The sequence below is a fragment of the Dasypus novemcinctus genome, chromosome 6, assembly GCF_030445035.2.
Source record: "Dasypus novemcinctus isolate mDasNov1 chromosome 6, mDasNov1.1.hap2, whole genome shotgun sequence".
NCBI classification, from domain to species: domain Eukaryota; kingdom Metazoa; phylum Chordata; class Mammalia; order Cingulata; family Dasypodidae; genus Dasypus; species Dasypus novemcinctus.
Window position 1 is genome coordinate 38,293,735 of NC_080678.1, and position 15,582 is coordinate 38,309,316.

The window sequence follows — 15,582 nt, forward strand, 5'->3', positions numbered from 1 at the left end:
CTCCATGCTCAGCAACAAAATGTACAAGTACATTACAGGTTCTCAATAAATATTTATGGGATTTAACTGTCAATATAATGAGCTTGCTTTAATAACCATGGGGGAATAGTTTGTCACTTTTTAACCCCATTAACTTCTATGTCTACTTTAGATAACATCCCTTTCAGCTGCTGAATTATTTTACCATTCCATTCCTCCATCATTCTTAGATGATTAATTCGAAACATGTTTATTGAATTGCCTGTTGTGGACCACTGTATTACATCCAAAGCTGAAGCTCTTAGGCAATCAGAAAATGCTACTCACCAGCAAGTGTGTAATCCATATCAAAACCAAAACACTTTATCTTTTCCATGGCTAAACTTCGGTTCACAAACACCCTATAAAAAGGAGTAAAAATGACACATCATTTAACACTTTAAAATGAAACATATTCTAATGTATAATGAAATTATTTGACTATTTTTCCAGATCTTCTCATTTAAAGTACCAATATAAAGATCAACAGTAAAAATTGTTCAAGTCCTTCTTAACCATAAGTGAAATCAGATATTATATGAAAATATGTGGATTATGTTTGTAAATTGGCCTGTTCCTTTGGGCATACTAGATTATACTGGATTCAGAGATTTCACTTTTACTTGATTAAATAACGATTAAGGCTTTGATTGGGCCATATCAGTAGAATGCTGCATCCCCGCCCCCTTGGTGGGGGGACTCACAGAGAAACTGCACCACAGGGAAGGGAGGTGGGAGTTTTGAGATGGAGCCTGGGAAGTAAGCACACAAGAGTAGTTTTGAGCAGTGGAACCCAGAGAAAAATGAGCCCCAGGAGAGAGACTAGATTTATTCCAGCCTACAGCTGATATTGGAATAAGCTGGGACCACTGAGCCTTAAGAGGAAGAAGAAGGCTGAACATCAGCAGCCATCTTGCTCCAACACATAGAAAAGACTTTGGTGAGGGAAGTAACTTATGCTTTATGGCCTGGTAACTGTAAGCTTCTACCCCAAATAAATACCCTTTATAAAAGCCAAAGGATTTCTGGTATTTTGCATCAGAACCCCTTTGGCTGACTAATACACATCTTCAATAATGCCATGTACCCAAGATTTCATGGAAAGGCTCTTTTCAAAGTCTGATCACATAAAATAAGTTTATTTTGGGATTTCATAATTCATTCACTCATTCATTCCCCACCCCCTGCGGCCTGCTTGCTGTCTGTTCTCCATGTCCATTGGCTGTGCATGCTGTGTGTCTGTATTTATTTATTTACACACACCCCCGACACACACAACTTGCTTGTTATCTGCTCTCTCTGTCCATTTGCTATGCACTCTTCTGTGTTTTTTTTTTTTTAGCCTGTCTCCCTTTTTGTTGTGTCACCTTGTGGGCTGGGTGGCACTTCATGATGCTTGCAGGCTGGCGGCTCTCCACGGCATGCGGGTAAGCCTGCCTTCACAAGGCCTCTCATATGTTAGACAAGCGCTCAACTGATTGAGCCACAGCTGCTTCCCCACTCATTCATTATTAATTCATTTAATAAACAAACATTAATTAAAAGCACATGCTGGGGAGTGGGTGTAGCTCAGTGGTTGAGTGCCTGCTTCTCATGTACAAGGTCCAGGGTTCAATCTCTGGCACCTCCTTAAAAAAAAAAAAGCATATGCTGGAGAACGATCTTGGGAAGATGGCAGAGTAGTAAGCTTCAGGAATCAGTCCCTCCACCAAAACAATTATTCAACTGGCAATAAAAGACTGAAGCATTTATTTTGAAAACCTGGAATCCTCCACAAAGGAACCTATGAAAGACCCAGTTGAAAGAGTGGTAAATTGTGATACATATCAGTGGATTTCATCCTACATACAATGGCTAGCAAATCCTACCCCGACCCATAAGACAGGCATCACTGGAGAATGCAGCTTGGGCTCATGGTCCAGCTTGCTTTTATCAGGATGGGCTCATATAAGGACCTAGTACTCTAAAATCCATGTGGTCTAATCAATAATGACTGTGCTTTTGCTCAGTTACTTCAGATTGCTGGATGGCTGATGCTGAGTGTAGCCACTGTTCCAACCCGCCTCCCACCTTCCCACCCCATAAGCAAAATCAGAACTTAAAGAAATATAGTTTGGAAAAGGCACAAATGGACAGCTTGAGCCCTCAACAACAAAAATGAGCAATCCCAGAGTAGTGGGAAAACTAGATTTTCAGAGTTACAACATAATACTCAGAATATCCAGTTCTCCACAAAAAGTTACAAAACACACAAAGACAGGGAAGTAAGGCCCATACAAAAGAAAATGAGAATTTAGCACATACACTGGAACCATTAGCCAAACACTTTAAATCAACTGTCAAATATATTCAATAAGCTACAGGAATTTATATAAAATAACTAAAGGAAATTAGGAAAATGGTGTCTGAACAAAATTAAGTCACAGAAATTATAAAGGGAACCAAACAGAAATTCTAGAGCTGCAAAATATAGTAATTGAAGTTAAAAACTCATTAGATGGATTCAACCAGCAGATCTGAACAGGCAGAAGAAAGGATCAGTGAATCTGGAGACAAGAAAATTAAAATTATCCAATGTGTGGAGCAGAAAGGAAAAAATACTAAAGAAAAATGAATACAGTCAGAGGGGCCTATGGGACACTATCAACTGTACCAATATATGTATCAATGGAGTCAGAATGACAAAATAGAGAAAGGGGAAGAAAAGGTAATTAAGAAATAATGGCCAAAAACATCCCCAACCTGATAAAAGACATGACTATACACATCCAGGAAGCTCAATGAACTCCAACAACAACAATAATAATGGGTCTTGGGTGAAGAAATCTATACCAAAGACACATTACAGTGAAATTGTCAAAATCCAGAAAGGATTTTGAAAGCTGCAAGACATAAGTAACTTGTCACATACAAGGTCTCCCCAATAAGATTAAAAACAGATTTCTTATCAGAAACCATGGAGACCAGAAGATAGTGGGGTGGCAGATTTAAAGTCCTTAAAGAAAAAAACAAACTGACAATCAAGAATTCTACATCTGGCAAAATTATCTTTCCTAAATGAAGGTGAAATTAAGACATTTACAAATAAACAAAAGTTGAAAATGTCCACTACCAGAAGATCTGCCCTACAAGAAATGCTAAAAGGAATGCCCCAAGCTGAAATAAAAGGACATTAGACAGTAACTTGAAGCCATATAAAGAAATAAAGAACAGTGGTGAAGATAACTATGCAGGTAAACATAAAATTCTGGATTACTGTACTTTTGGCTTGTAACTACTTTTTCCTATACGATGTAACAGGCAAATGTGTCAAATGACACTTAAAATCCTCGCAAATGATCATAAAATGTATAAAGAAGTAATCCAAATCCAAGATGATAAAAATATAAAGAGGGAGGGTACAAAGATATAAGAGTAGAGTTAGTAAACTACTGAAACTAGGTTATTAGTCAAACTGGGTTGTTATTAGCTTAAGATATTAATTCTAAGTGGTTACAAAAGTAACCACTAAGAAAACAACTAAAAAGTATAGAAAAAAGGAAAGAAGGGAATCAAAATGGCATAATACAAAAAAATCAACTAAATTTTTTAAAAAATTAGTAGAGTTAATTGAAGAACAAAAACCATATAAGATACACAGAAAACAAACAGTGAAACAGCAGAAGTGAATTCTTCTTTCTCAGTTATTATTTCAAATGTCAGTAAACTAAATTTCCCTATTAGAAGGCAAAGATTGGCAAACTGGATAAAAATCCATGATTCATCTAGTTGTTGTCTACAAGAGACTCACTTTAGGTACAGAGACACAAAGATGCTGAAAGTAAAAGGATGGAAAAAGATATTCATGTAAACAGTAATCAAAAAGAGCTGAAGTAGCTATATTGTTGTCAGACAAAATACTTTGTCAAAAAAATATGAAAAGGCAAAAAAGGGTATGATATATTGATAAAAGGGTCAACCCAGAATGAAGATAAAAGGATTCTAAACAATAATTGTTATATATGTACCTTGCAACAGAGCCCCAAAATATATGAGAGAAAAATTGACAAAAATGGAGAAACTACAATTATTGGAGAATATACCACTTTCAATAACTGACAGAATATCTAAACAGAAGTTCAATAAGGAAAGAGAACACTTGAATGATACTGGTAATCAATTTGACCAAATGGATATAAATTGAATATACAATATTCTTCTCCAGTGCATACAGCATTATGCCTCTAAGATCATGTACATTACTAAAAGGAAAGCTAAAAAATATAATATTGGGGAAACGACTGTGGCTCAAGCAATTGTGCTCCTGTTTACCATATGGAGGACCCAGGTTCTATCCCCAGGATCTCCTGGTAAAAAAAGAAAAAAGGCATCCCAGTCCTGCGCATTGAGGCACAGGCCCCTGCGCAGTGAAGCGATGCAGCAAAAAGACGATGATGCAACCAGAGAGGAAAAAAAATGTGACATGGGACTATATGGCAGAGTAAAACCTCATGTGAAATTTTAATATGGATAATATTGCATGTATAAGACTGCTTTTCTTTGAAACGGAACAAATGTATGTTAATGTTACAAGATGTTAGTATCAGACCAAAAAAATCTTATAGGGTACAATGAAAGGAAGTGCTCAGGGGAAATTTATAGCTTTAAAGGTCTTCCTAAAAAAGAAAGATTACAAATCAATAACCTAACTTCACACTTAAAAAAACTAGAGCAAGAAGAACAAACTGAGCCCAAAGGTAGTAGAAAAATGGAAAAGGTAAAGATTAAAGCATAGATAAATGAAATAGAGCAAGACAAACAGAATCAACAAAACCAAAAGTTGTTGTTTTTTTTAAAGATTGATGAAATTGACAAACTTTTGGCTAGATTGACAAAGAAATAGAGGGGACACAAATAATTAAAATCAGAAATTAAGGGCATTACTAATGACCTTAGAGAAATAAAAAGGATTATAAGTGGGTACTATGTCAAATTAGAAAATCCAAATGAAATGGACAAATTCCTTGAAACATACAAATTATCTAATCTGTGCAAGAAGAGAAACTCTCAACAGACCTATAATAAATAGATTGAGTAAATAATCAAAAACCTCCCAACAAAAAAAATCTCAGACTAATAGTATCCCATTAATCCTTCTCAAACTTATCCAAAAAATATGAGAGATTATTTCCTAACTCATAGAAGAGGCTAGAATTACCGTACTAAAGATAACACAAGAAAAGAAAATCACAGACCAATATGCTTTATGAATATAGATGAAAATCCTGGGAAACGGACTTGGCCCAGTGGTTAGGGCATCCGTCTACCACATGGGAGGTCCGCGGTTCAAACCCCGGGCCTCCTTGACCGGTGTGGAGCTGGCCCACGCGCAAGGAGTGCACCCGTAAGGAGAGCCGCCCAGCGCGAAAGAAAGTGCAGCCTGCCCAGGAATAGCACCGCCCACACTTCCTGTGCCACTGATGACAACAGAAGCAGACGAGACGCAGCAAATAGACACAGAGAACAGACAAAGGGGGGGGGATTAAACAAAATAAATAAATCTTTAAAAAAAAAAAAGAAAATCCTAAACATAATACTGCCAAACTGAATCCAAAGTACTAAAAGAATTATACCCCCCATGATCAAGTGGAATTTATTCCAGGAATGCCAGGAAGGTTCATCCAAAGAAAAACAAAGTAAGAAACCACATTGATAAAATGAAGTAAAACACATGATCATCACAATTGATGCAGAAAGGCCTATGACAAAATCTAATATCCTTTATTATAAAAACACTCCGAAAACCAGAAATAGAAGAGACTCTTTTCAACATGATAAAGAGCATTTATGAAAAACCCACACAAATATTACATACAGTGGTGACAGACTGAATGCTTTCCCCCAGAGATCAGGAACAAGACAAGGATGCTCACCATACCACTGTCATTCAACACTGTACTTGAAGTTCTAACCAGAGCAATTAGGCAAGAAAAAGGCAAAAAAAGGCACCCATATTGGAAAGGAAGAAGTCAAATGATCCCTGTTCACAAATGACATAATCTTATTTACACAAAATCCCTAAGAATCCATAAGAAAGCTACTAAAATAAATAAACAAATTCAAAGTTGCAGGATACAAGGTAAGTACGCATAAGGCAGTTGGGTTTCTATACAACAGTAGTGAGCAATCCGAAAAGTATATCAAGAAAGTAATTCCATTTATAATAGCTTCTAAAGAATAAAATGCCTAGGAATAAATTTAACCAAGAAGGTGAAAGACTAGTACATTGAAAACTGTAAGACTTCCATGAAAGAAATTAAAGAAGGCTTAAATAAATGGAAAGTCATCCCATGTTCATGGATGGGAGGGCAAAATTGCTAAGATGTCAATCCTGCCTAAAGTGATCTACAAATTCAATGCCATCCTTATAAAAATTCCAGCAGTCTTTTTTTTTTTTTTGCAGAAATGGAAAAGCTGATCCTCAAATTCATATGGAATTGCAAGGAGACCCAAAGAGTCAAAAACAACTAAAAGAAGAACAAAGTTGGAAGACTCACACTTCCTGATTTTCAAAACTTACTGGAAATGTACAGAATTATAACAGTGTTGTACTGGCATAAAGACAGACGTACAGGGAAATGGATGTGGTTCAATCAGTTGGGCTTCCATCTACCATATAGGAGGTTCAGGGTTCGATGCCCAGGGCCTCCTGGTGAGGGCAAGCTGGCCCATGAGGAGTGCCGGCCTGTGCGGGAATGCCACCCCGCATGGGAGAGCCAGCACAGCAAGATGACGCAACAAGAGACATAGAAGAGAGAAAACAAAAAGACATGGCAGAAAAGGGAGCTGAGGCGGCTCAAAAGATTAATCTCCTCTCTCGCACCCTGGAAGATCCCAGGATCAGTTCCCAGAGCCGCCTAATGAGAATACAAGCAGACACAGAAGAACACACAGCAAGTGGACACAGAGAGCAGACAGTGGGGGGGGGGGGGGGGTAGGGGGATAAATAAATAAATCTTAAAAAAAAAAAAAAAAGATAGACATACAGACCAATGGAATGGAACTGACAGTACAGATATAAATCCACACATCCATGGCTAGTTGATTTTCGACAAAGGTTCCAAGTCCATACAATGGGGAAAGAACAGACTCTTCAACAAATGGTGTTGGGGCAACTGGAAATCCACCTGCAATAGAATGAATGTGGGCTCTATCTCTCACCATATACAAAAATTAATTCAAAATGGTCAAAGACCTAAACAGTTAATAGCTAAAGAAGTTATAGCTAAAACTATAAAATGCTTATATGAAAAGAGATAAGAATCTTCAGGAACGGGAAATGAATTTTTTAGATTTTTTTTTTTTTAAAGATTTATTTATTTATTTAATTTCCCCCCCTCCCCTGGTTGTCTGTTCTTGGTGTCTATTTGCTGCGTCTTGTTTCTTTGTCCTGTTTCTTTGTCCGCTTCTGTTGTCGTCAGCGGCACGGGAAGTGTGGGCGGCGCCATTCCTGGGCAGGCTGCTCTTTCTTTTCACGCTGGGCAGCTTTTCCTCACGGGCGCACTCCTTGCGCGTGGGGCTCCCCCACGCGGGGGACACCCTTGCATGGCACAGCACTCCTTGCAGCGCTGCGCATGGCCAGCTCCACACGGGTCAAGGAGGCCCGGGGTTTGAACCGCGGACCTCCCATATGGTAGACGGACGCCCTAACCACTGGGCCAAAGTCCGTTTCCCGAATTTTTTAGATTTTAAACCAAAAGCAAAAGCAACAAAGAAAGAGATTAAATGGACTTCACTAAAATTAAAAACTTGTGCAAAAGACATTATCAAGAAAGTGAAAATACAATGTATAGAATATGAAAAATATTTGGAAATATATCTGATAAGGGTTTAATATCCAGAATATATAAAGAACTCTTACAACTCAACAACAAAAAAGACAACCCAATTTTAAAAATGGGTTAAGGATTTGAATAGACATTTCTCTAAAGAAGATATTCAAATGGCCAATAGGTGTATAAACAGATGCTCAACATCATTAGCCATTAGAGAAATGCAAATTAAAACTAGAATGAGATACGATACTACTTCATACACACTGGGATAGCTATTCTTTTAAAAACTGAAAAATAACAAATGTTGCTCGAGAGGATGTGGAAAAATAGGAACCTCGTACACCGTTGGTAGGAATGTAAAATGGTGCAGCTACTGTGGATAACAGTTTGGTGGTTTCTCAAACAGTTAAACTTAGAATTACCGTATGATCTGGCCATTACACTCCTGGGGTAGATACCGAAAAGAAATGAAAGCAGGGACTCACATAGATATTTGTAAACTAGTGCTCATAGCAGCATTATTTACAATAGCCAAAATGTGGAAGCAATCTGAGTGCCTATCAACTGAAGAATGGATAAGCAAAATATGGTATATCCATATAATGGAATATTCTTCAGCCATAAAAAGAAGTGAACTGCTGGAAGTTGCTACAACATGGATGAACTCTGAAGACATATTGAGTGAAATAAAATTGGACATAAGATGACAAATACTACGATTTCTCTTATATGAACTACTTAGAATAAGCATTTTCATAGAGACATAAAGCAGAATAGTGGTTACCAGGGATGTTTGGAGAGGAGGATGGGGAGTAATTTTGATTTGGGATGATGAAAATAGTCTGGAAATAGAGAATGGTTAAAGTTACTTAGTATTGTCAATGTGTGTAATGTCAGAATTCTTTATTAAAAATGGTTAAAATGATTTTTACATTATATTTAACCACAATTAAAAATAATTTTTAAAAAGCAACTAAAAAGGGAAAAAAGCAAATGTCAGATACTAAAGACATAAATATAAACATTCATTTAACACATACTTATTGAGTGCCTACTACATGCCAGATACGAAGATATGGCAGTGAACAAAAGAACACACAACAAAAGAACTTAAAATACAAGTTCACTGAACTTACATTTTAACTTACTATCTATAGCCTTGAGGAACTCAGACTAGCAGCACAGAGACTTATGAGCAAATAATTACAGCAATTTAATAACTGTTATAAAAGAACATGGAGGTGAGAGTACTGCTTGTTTAGAGAGGTCAAGAAGAGATGTTTGAACCAAATCTTAAATAGTAGATTTCTAGTAGGTCACACAAGAAAGGCAATGCAGGTAACTAAGGGGATAGTTTACAGTGAACTATAAATAGTTTATTGAGGCTGAAGTGGAAGAGTTTCCTTTGATTTTATTTTTTCTGTATTTTTTGCAGAAGGAGTTTTTAAGGAGAAGCTGGGGTGGGAAGGAGAGGAAGTAACAGCAATGAAGCTTAAAATGTTAGGAGTCAAATCATGAAGACTTTGTGTGTCACATTAGATAGTTTGGACTTTATCCTATAGGCAAGAACAAGTCATCCGAATTTAAGGGGGAAATGAAATATTCAGATTAAAAATTCAGAAAGATCATTATAGATATGGAAAAACTGAATATATACTAGTATGGTAGGATCATCACCATGATGGCCTTTTGTAATATTTAATCCTCTGTGAAACCAACAATAACCTTTCTACCTGATCATAGCTTGGTGGCCAAAATTACAAGTGGATGACATTCTCTTATTACCAAATCTTTTCTTTTACTTTTTTGTAAGTAACTGTTAGAAATGAGAATGATATAGGTCAGTGGCTCTCAAACTTTGGTGTGTATAAGAATGCAATTACCTAGGAAGCTTGTTAAAAATAAATTTTTTAAAAAATTTGTTTCTTTTTCTTTTTCTTTTTTTTTAGTATAGTTTTTAAGAGTATGTGTAGGGGGTGGATTTGGCCCAATGGATGGGGCATCCGCCTACCATGTGGGAGGTCCAGGGTTCAAACCCAGGGTTCAAACCTGTGTGATGAGCTGGCCCAGGAGTAGTGCCGATGCACGCAAGGAATGCCATGCCATGCAGGGGTGTCCCCATGTGGAGGAGCCCCATGCGCAAGGAGTGTGCCCCGTAAAGAGAGCCACCTGTGCGATAAAAGTGCATCCTGCCCAGGAACGGCACCGCACACACAGAGAGCTGATGCCGCACACACGGAGAGCTGACGCAGCAAGATAACACAACAAAAGGAGACACTGATACTGGGTGCCACTGACAAGAATACAAGCAGACACAGAAGAAGGCACAGTGAATGGACACAGAGAGCAGACAACTGGGGGGGGGCGGTGGGGAGCAGGGAAGGGAAGAGGCAAAAAAAAAAAACCAGTATGTGCAAGCTTGAATGTTCCAGTTTTTCCTGATAGAAATATTCAAGCATTTAGAAAGCATTTATCTAGGTAACAACTTATTTTAAATCTTCACCAATTTATATATTGCTGTTTTACATTTTACTAGAATACTTTTCCTTGTCTCAGAATGTATGTGCCAATTTAAATGCAGACAAATTTTCAAATATTTGCTTAAAAATACTTTAATCAAGGACTTAAAATCAACAGGCCCTTGAATTCAGAACTATCATCTTCTCTATTTCTCTGAAAAACATAAAAAGCAATACCTATCTCACCGGCACACCTACTATACACATTAAGTTAGCTCTATATAACTCTTAGTTATAGGAGAGATGTTACATACAACATTTATACTTTCCCCAAGAAAACCTGGTCTTCTAGAAAATCAAAATTTACTTTGCCTGGGGTTAATAAGAGATGGGAGGGGAGTAAAGGGACTAGAGGATCCCTAAGTAACATCCATCCCAAATATGCTTCTTATTTTAAACACTCTCCCAAACTCAAGATAACAAATATGATACCACCAAAACTATTCATTTCATCATCTCTCATCAAGCTTCACTCAGCTTTTAGTGATAAGAGCAATTACTTTATTATCACTCATTTCCCCAGTTACATAAATCCTCCTGAAAGTACAACAGGGATAAAAGACTCTGGAAACTAAAAGTTACCCTTGAAGCTTAAGCTTTTCAAACAGATTCTCAATTCAGGCTAGGGGACCAACTGGATCAAATCCTTGATCAGAGCCCAAACAGCTGACACACCTAAAATATTCTATGGGATAGAGGCAGGGATGGATTGGGGAAGATTTTATTCCTTGTAATACAGTGCAGGAAAGAGACACGGGGAACTACATAATAAAAGAAACAGCTTTGATTGTGTGTCTCAAGCACAGCAAAAAAAAAAGATTTTGCTAATCTCCCTCAATCAGTTTTAAGTGTATAAAGACACTATAAACAAAACTAGGAAGGTAGTTAACTAATTTCAGTCTTGGCCAGAAGGGAGATTTAAGCCTGTACTATAACAAAAATCTATCAAATAATATTTTTCAAGGCCATATAGATAATAATACCTTTATTAACTATACAAACTCTGGGAATGACATATTTCAGAAATAAGAAAACCTGTTTTGGCCAAAATAAACCCTGCTAAATTTCCATCAAACCACCCTCTTTTCTCTTTGACTAACTTTACATCAATACATTTGTTGAATACCTACTACAAAGTAGGTACCATTTTGTGACATATATCCCTAGAAGCTGTCTTTCAGGGAGTAGCCAAAGCTAGGAAACAATTTATAGGTGCTGAAAATTAGGAAGTAGGATGTTTTCCTACGAAGAGCCACCAAATGTCCTTTATCTTTTCATTTTCATTCAAAATAAGTAGCATTATCAACAGAAGCAATTCCTGAACTTAAAAAAAAATCATCCCTGTCTTCCCCTCTAATTTCTCTTGCAATGTTTATCAAACAAAAAGAAAAACCTCACATACATTCTCACCTCTCCTTTTCTTTCCCTAACCTATGCTACAAAACATGGGGGAGTGCCAAGGGAATTAAATCTTATGCATTGTGCAAATAGTGCACAAAAGCAAGCCACGATGACAAAATGAAACAGCTGTATTACAGAGAACTGCAATAAGCCAAATAACTATATATGCTAAGGTTTACAGAGATAATAAACACCCATATGCTGAAAGTATGTAGAGAGGAAGTTTTGAGGTAGAAATTCTATATCATGTCTTCAAGAAAAACTGAATCTTTTCGTTTGAAACTAATCAGTATTCTTCACTGAGGTTACAGCAAAATAAAGTGTTAGGTACTATATTAACTAAAACCAAGACAGGCTCACTGCCCCACCATACATTTGAAGACAAAAAGATTATAACTGCATTGGGAATGCAAAAATTTCTATTGGTCTAGGACCTTGACCGTACTTACACTGATGACAGTTTATTTGTGCCACTTTCCTAAATTATTAACCAGTGGAACATACTCCACTGGTATATTTATAAGCTTGAATATATCTGTAAAATTAAAAAGCCTGCTTTTTAAAAAGCACAAAGTCACCACCCTAGAAAGCATGTCTAAACTAACCATCCAACCTTAAAACACAAATAATCAGCAAAAGTTCCTATATAATGTTATTTACAAGATACAGATTTGAGCATTAACAAGAGAAAAAAATCTCTAGGAGACAGACACAGAAACACTATATAAAACCAGGCACAGACCTCAACACAAAAACAAATACAACCGCTCTTACTATCATATTGCACTGTAGTAAGGCATGAAATTTGAAGAAATTCTACCAAATACATATATTAGCTCTAAAAATTAAGACCACTATTATGATACGCATTAAGAATAGGGATCTAATATTCTCACACTTAAGGAACATAAACATGCAATTTACAAAATTTGAAATTTTGTAGATAGCAAGCTCTTGTTTTGAGATTTAACTCATAAATCAAAGCAGCATTACCTCATCTGTCACTGGTTGCCGTTTGCAAAATGTGATGAGTCAACTAGTTCTGGAAGTCACATAACAAAATTCTTCTTAAAGTCCTTAATATAGATAATATTTTTTTACTTTGAAATAACTTCAAAAAGTCTGTTTAGTCTGAATCAGGCTGCTCAATAGAGACACTGTGAGGGAAAACACCTGTGTGTCTAATTTAACTTGTCATTGGATATCACTGTTGCTCCACATAAATCCATTTGGAATAGAATTTCTTTGCCAATGGTGAACTTTATCCCCAACTCCTCCCCCTGCCTAGGAGTCACAATTTCCTGGCCAGCCGCCCAACAAAAGTTACTGCAACAACAAATGAGTCTAAAGATACAAGTATAAAATCTTCTTGTTTAGGTTATAGATTTGTGTTATTATAAAGTCAAAGTTGCTACAATCAAAGAAAAGGAAAAGTTACAAGTGCTTTTTGAGAGGACAAACTGAAATTGTGTACCAAAAGTTGTGTTTGTGTCTATCTGTGAATTTTTACTTAACAGATTAATGCTATAACATGAATTTTTGTTCAAAATTTAATTCAGCACCTTTCTCCCCAAATTAGCTCTTCCTATTTCTGCTATCATACTCCCATTTAAGCTTAAAATTTAGTTACCTTTGATTCTTTCCTTTCCTTTCAATCCACACCCAATCATCTCATGGACCTTCACTTAAATTTCCAAATGTCTCTGGAATCCAGATCTTCCATTCCATTCATACTTTTATCAGCTTGTTCAGGTCCTCATGAATTCTTCAGCAATCTCCCCCAATTGCTCTCCTCACACAAAAATGTCAAATTAATTGCTCTAAAGTATCATTGCTAATTTAAAGTGTGGTCCACAGACCAATGCTGGTCTGTGAACATTTTTGTTTGTTACTGATCCTTAACATACATACAGATATTGCATAACATATAGAAACTGCAACTAATTGTTCAGAAATATTAATATAGTAATTTGACAGACAAATTTTGTTTATTGAATGTAATAATAAAAAATGCAGGGATACACTTCTATCTCTTCATTTTTCTAGTCTTTTATTTATTTATTTTTGTGGTACCAGGGCTGGGGATTGAACGCAGGTCCTCGTATATGGAAAGCCAGTCCTCAACCACTGAGCCACATCAGCTCCCCTGAGTTCTTGTTTTCATTTGTTTGTTGTTTGTTTTTGTTTTTTAAGGAGGCACCAGGGACTGAACCAGGGACCTCCCAGGTGGGGAAGCAGGCACTCATTGCTGAGCTATATCCACTCCATTTTTTTTTTCTAGATTATTTATTTATGCTCTCCTCCATCCCATTTTGTGATCACTGTCTGTTCTCTGTGCCCATGCACTGTGTGTGCTCTGTGTCTGCTTGTCTTCTCTTCTCATCTTCTCTTTAGGAGGCACGGGGAGCCTGTCCTGGGACCTCCGATGTGGGGGAGAGGCACTCAATCGCTTGAGCCAACTCAATTCCCTGATGTGTTCTCTCATTGTCTCTCCTCCATCTCTTTGGTTGCACCAGCTTGTCCCACGTGGGACAGCTTGCGTTCACTAGGAAGCCCTGGAAAATGAACCTGGGACCTCCCATATGGTAGACAGGAGTGTAATCTCTTGAGCCATATCCATTTTCCTCCCGTATTTTTAAAACTTTTTATAATTTGAAACAGATTGGAAATATTTAAAAACTGATTTTCTACCATAGTTTGAGAAGTGCTGTCGTAGAACCCAGCTCCGAACGTGTCACTTTCCCATCTAATAACTTTTAGTCATTCCTTACCACCCACTCAAACCAGTAAAATTACATATTCTTGGATCTTCAAGAGGTTCAAAGTCTTTCACCATTTTGCCAAAATCAGTTTACGTTGTTCCACATCATGTACCTTTTGCTCTAATAAAGTGAACTACACGCTATTTCCTAAATGTGCCCTGAAACTTTGCTTATGCTGTTCTCTATACCTAAAATGTCCTCCTCAGTTATCTGTATCTTATTTTCAAGACCAATATCTCAAGTGAGTTCTTCAAAAAATTATTGTGGCCAGGCCACAAAACTATATGATATTAATGTCCCTGAGTATCAGACTATTTTTTTTTAGAAGGTACCAGAGTTTGAACCAAGGACCTTGTACATGGGGAACAGGCGTTCAACCACTGAGCTACATCCACTCCTCCAGAATACTTTTTTACTCAGTGAAAGGGATTTCACCAATAACTAAAATTCTATAAAATTATGAATTTTATAAAAATGAGAGATCAGAATATTCGCAATTCTTTATTTTGGTACTTGCAATATTTTGTCATATTCATAACATATGTGGGTAGTTCTCTTATTATTTACTGGATTATAAGCTTTGAGGACAGGGATTTATAGCCATCCCAAAATCTAGGATAAGGCCTTGTAAAGGGCAGGCACAATATTGATTGAACTAAAAATTAAGTTAAAAACTAAATGGTTGCCGGAAGCTGCTGGGAAGAGGCGATGAGGAGTTTCTCCTAAGGGGTATGCAGTTTCTTTCTGGGGTAATAAAGCATTCTAAAATTAGATAATGGCATTGGCTGCTTACACAACTCTGTAAAAACATTAAAAACCATTACTGAACAGCTGTAGCTCAGTGGTTGACTGCCTGCTTCCCGTGTACGAGGCCCCGGGTTTATTCCCCAGTACCTCCTTAAAAAAAAAACACACACACAAAAAAAACAGTGACCTGTATACTTTAAAAAGGCAACATAATGGAAGGTAAATATCACTATAAAAGTTATATTATAAAAACTTGATGGCAAGACCTCAGTCTGCCATTATATCAACATCCTTTAGTAAAAAATATGCTTAGTGATCTAA

At 36.9% G+C, this 15,582-nt stretch overlaps 1 protein-coding gene across 11 annotated transcripts in view; it reads right to left on the bottom strand.

The window, feature by feature from the left end:
- NT5C2 (5'-nucleotidase, cytosolic II) overlaps nucleotides 1-15,582 on the bottom strand; it is a 129,257-nt gene that overhangs the window by 40,240 nt on the left and 73,435 nt on the right. For 10 of the 11 annotated variants that reach the window (XM_004473977.5, XM_004473976.4, XM_058298612.2 and 7 more), the window contains one exon: nucleotides 307-380. In XM_004473977.5, the coding sequence (XP_004474034.1) occupies nucleotides 307-380 (74 nt within the window). Of the gene's footprint in view, nucleotides 1-306; nucleotides 381-12,745; nucleotides 12,835-15,582 lie in introns of those variants that run through there. The other variant, XM_004473978.5, reaches the window with a different exon arrangement.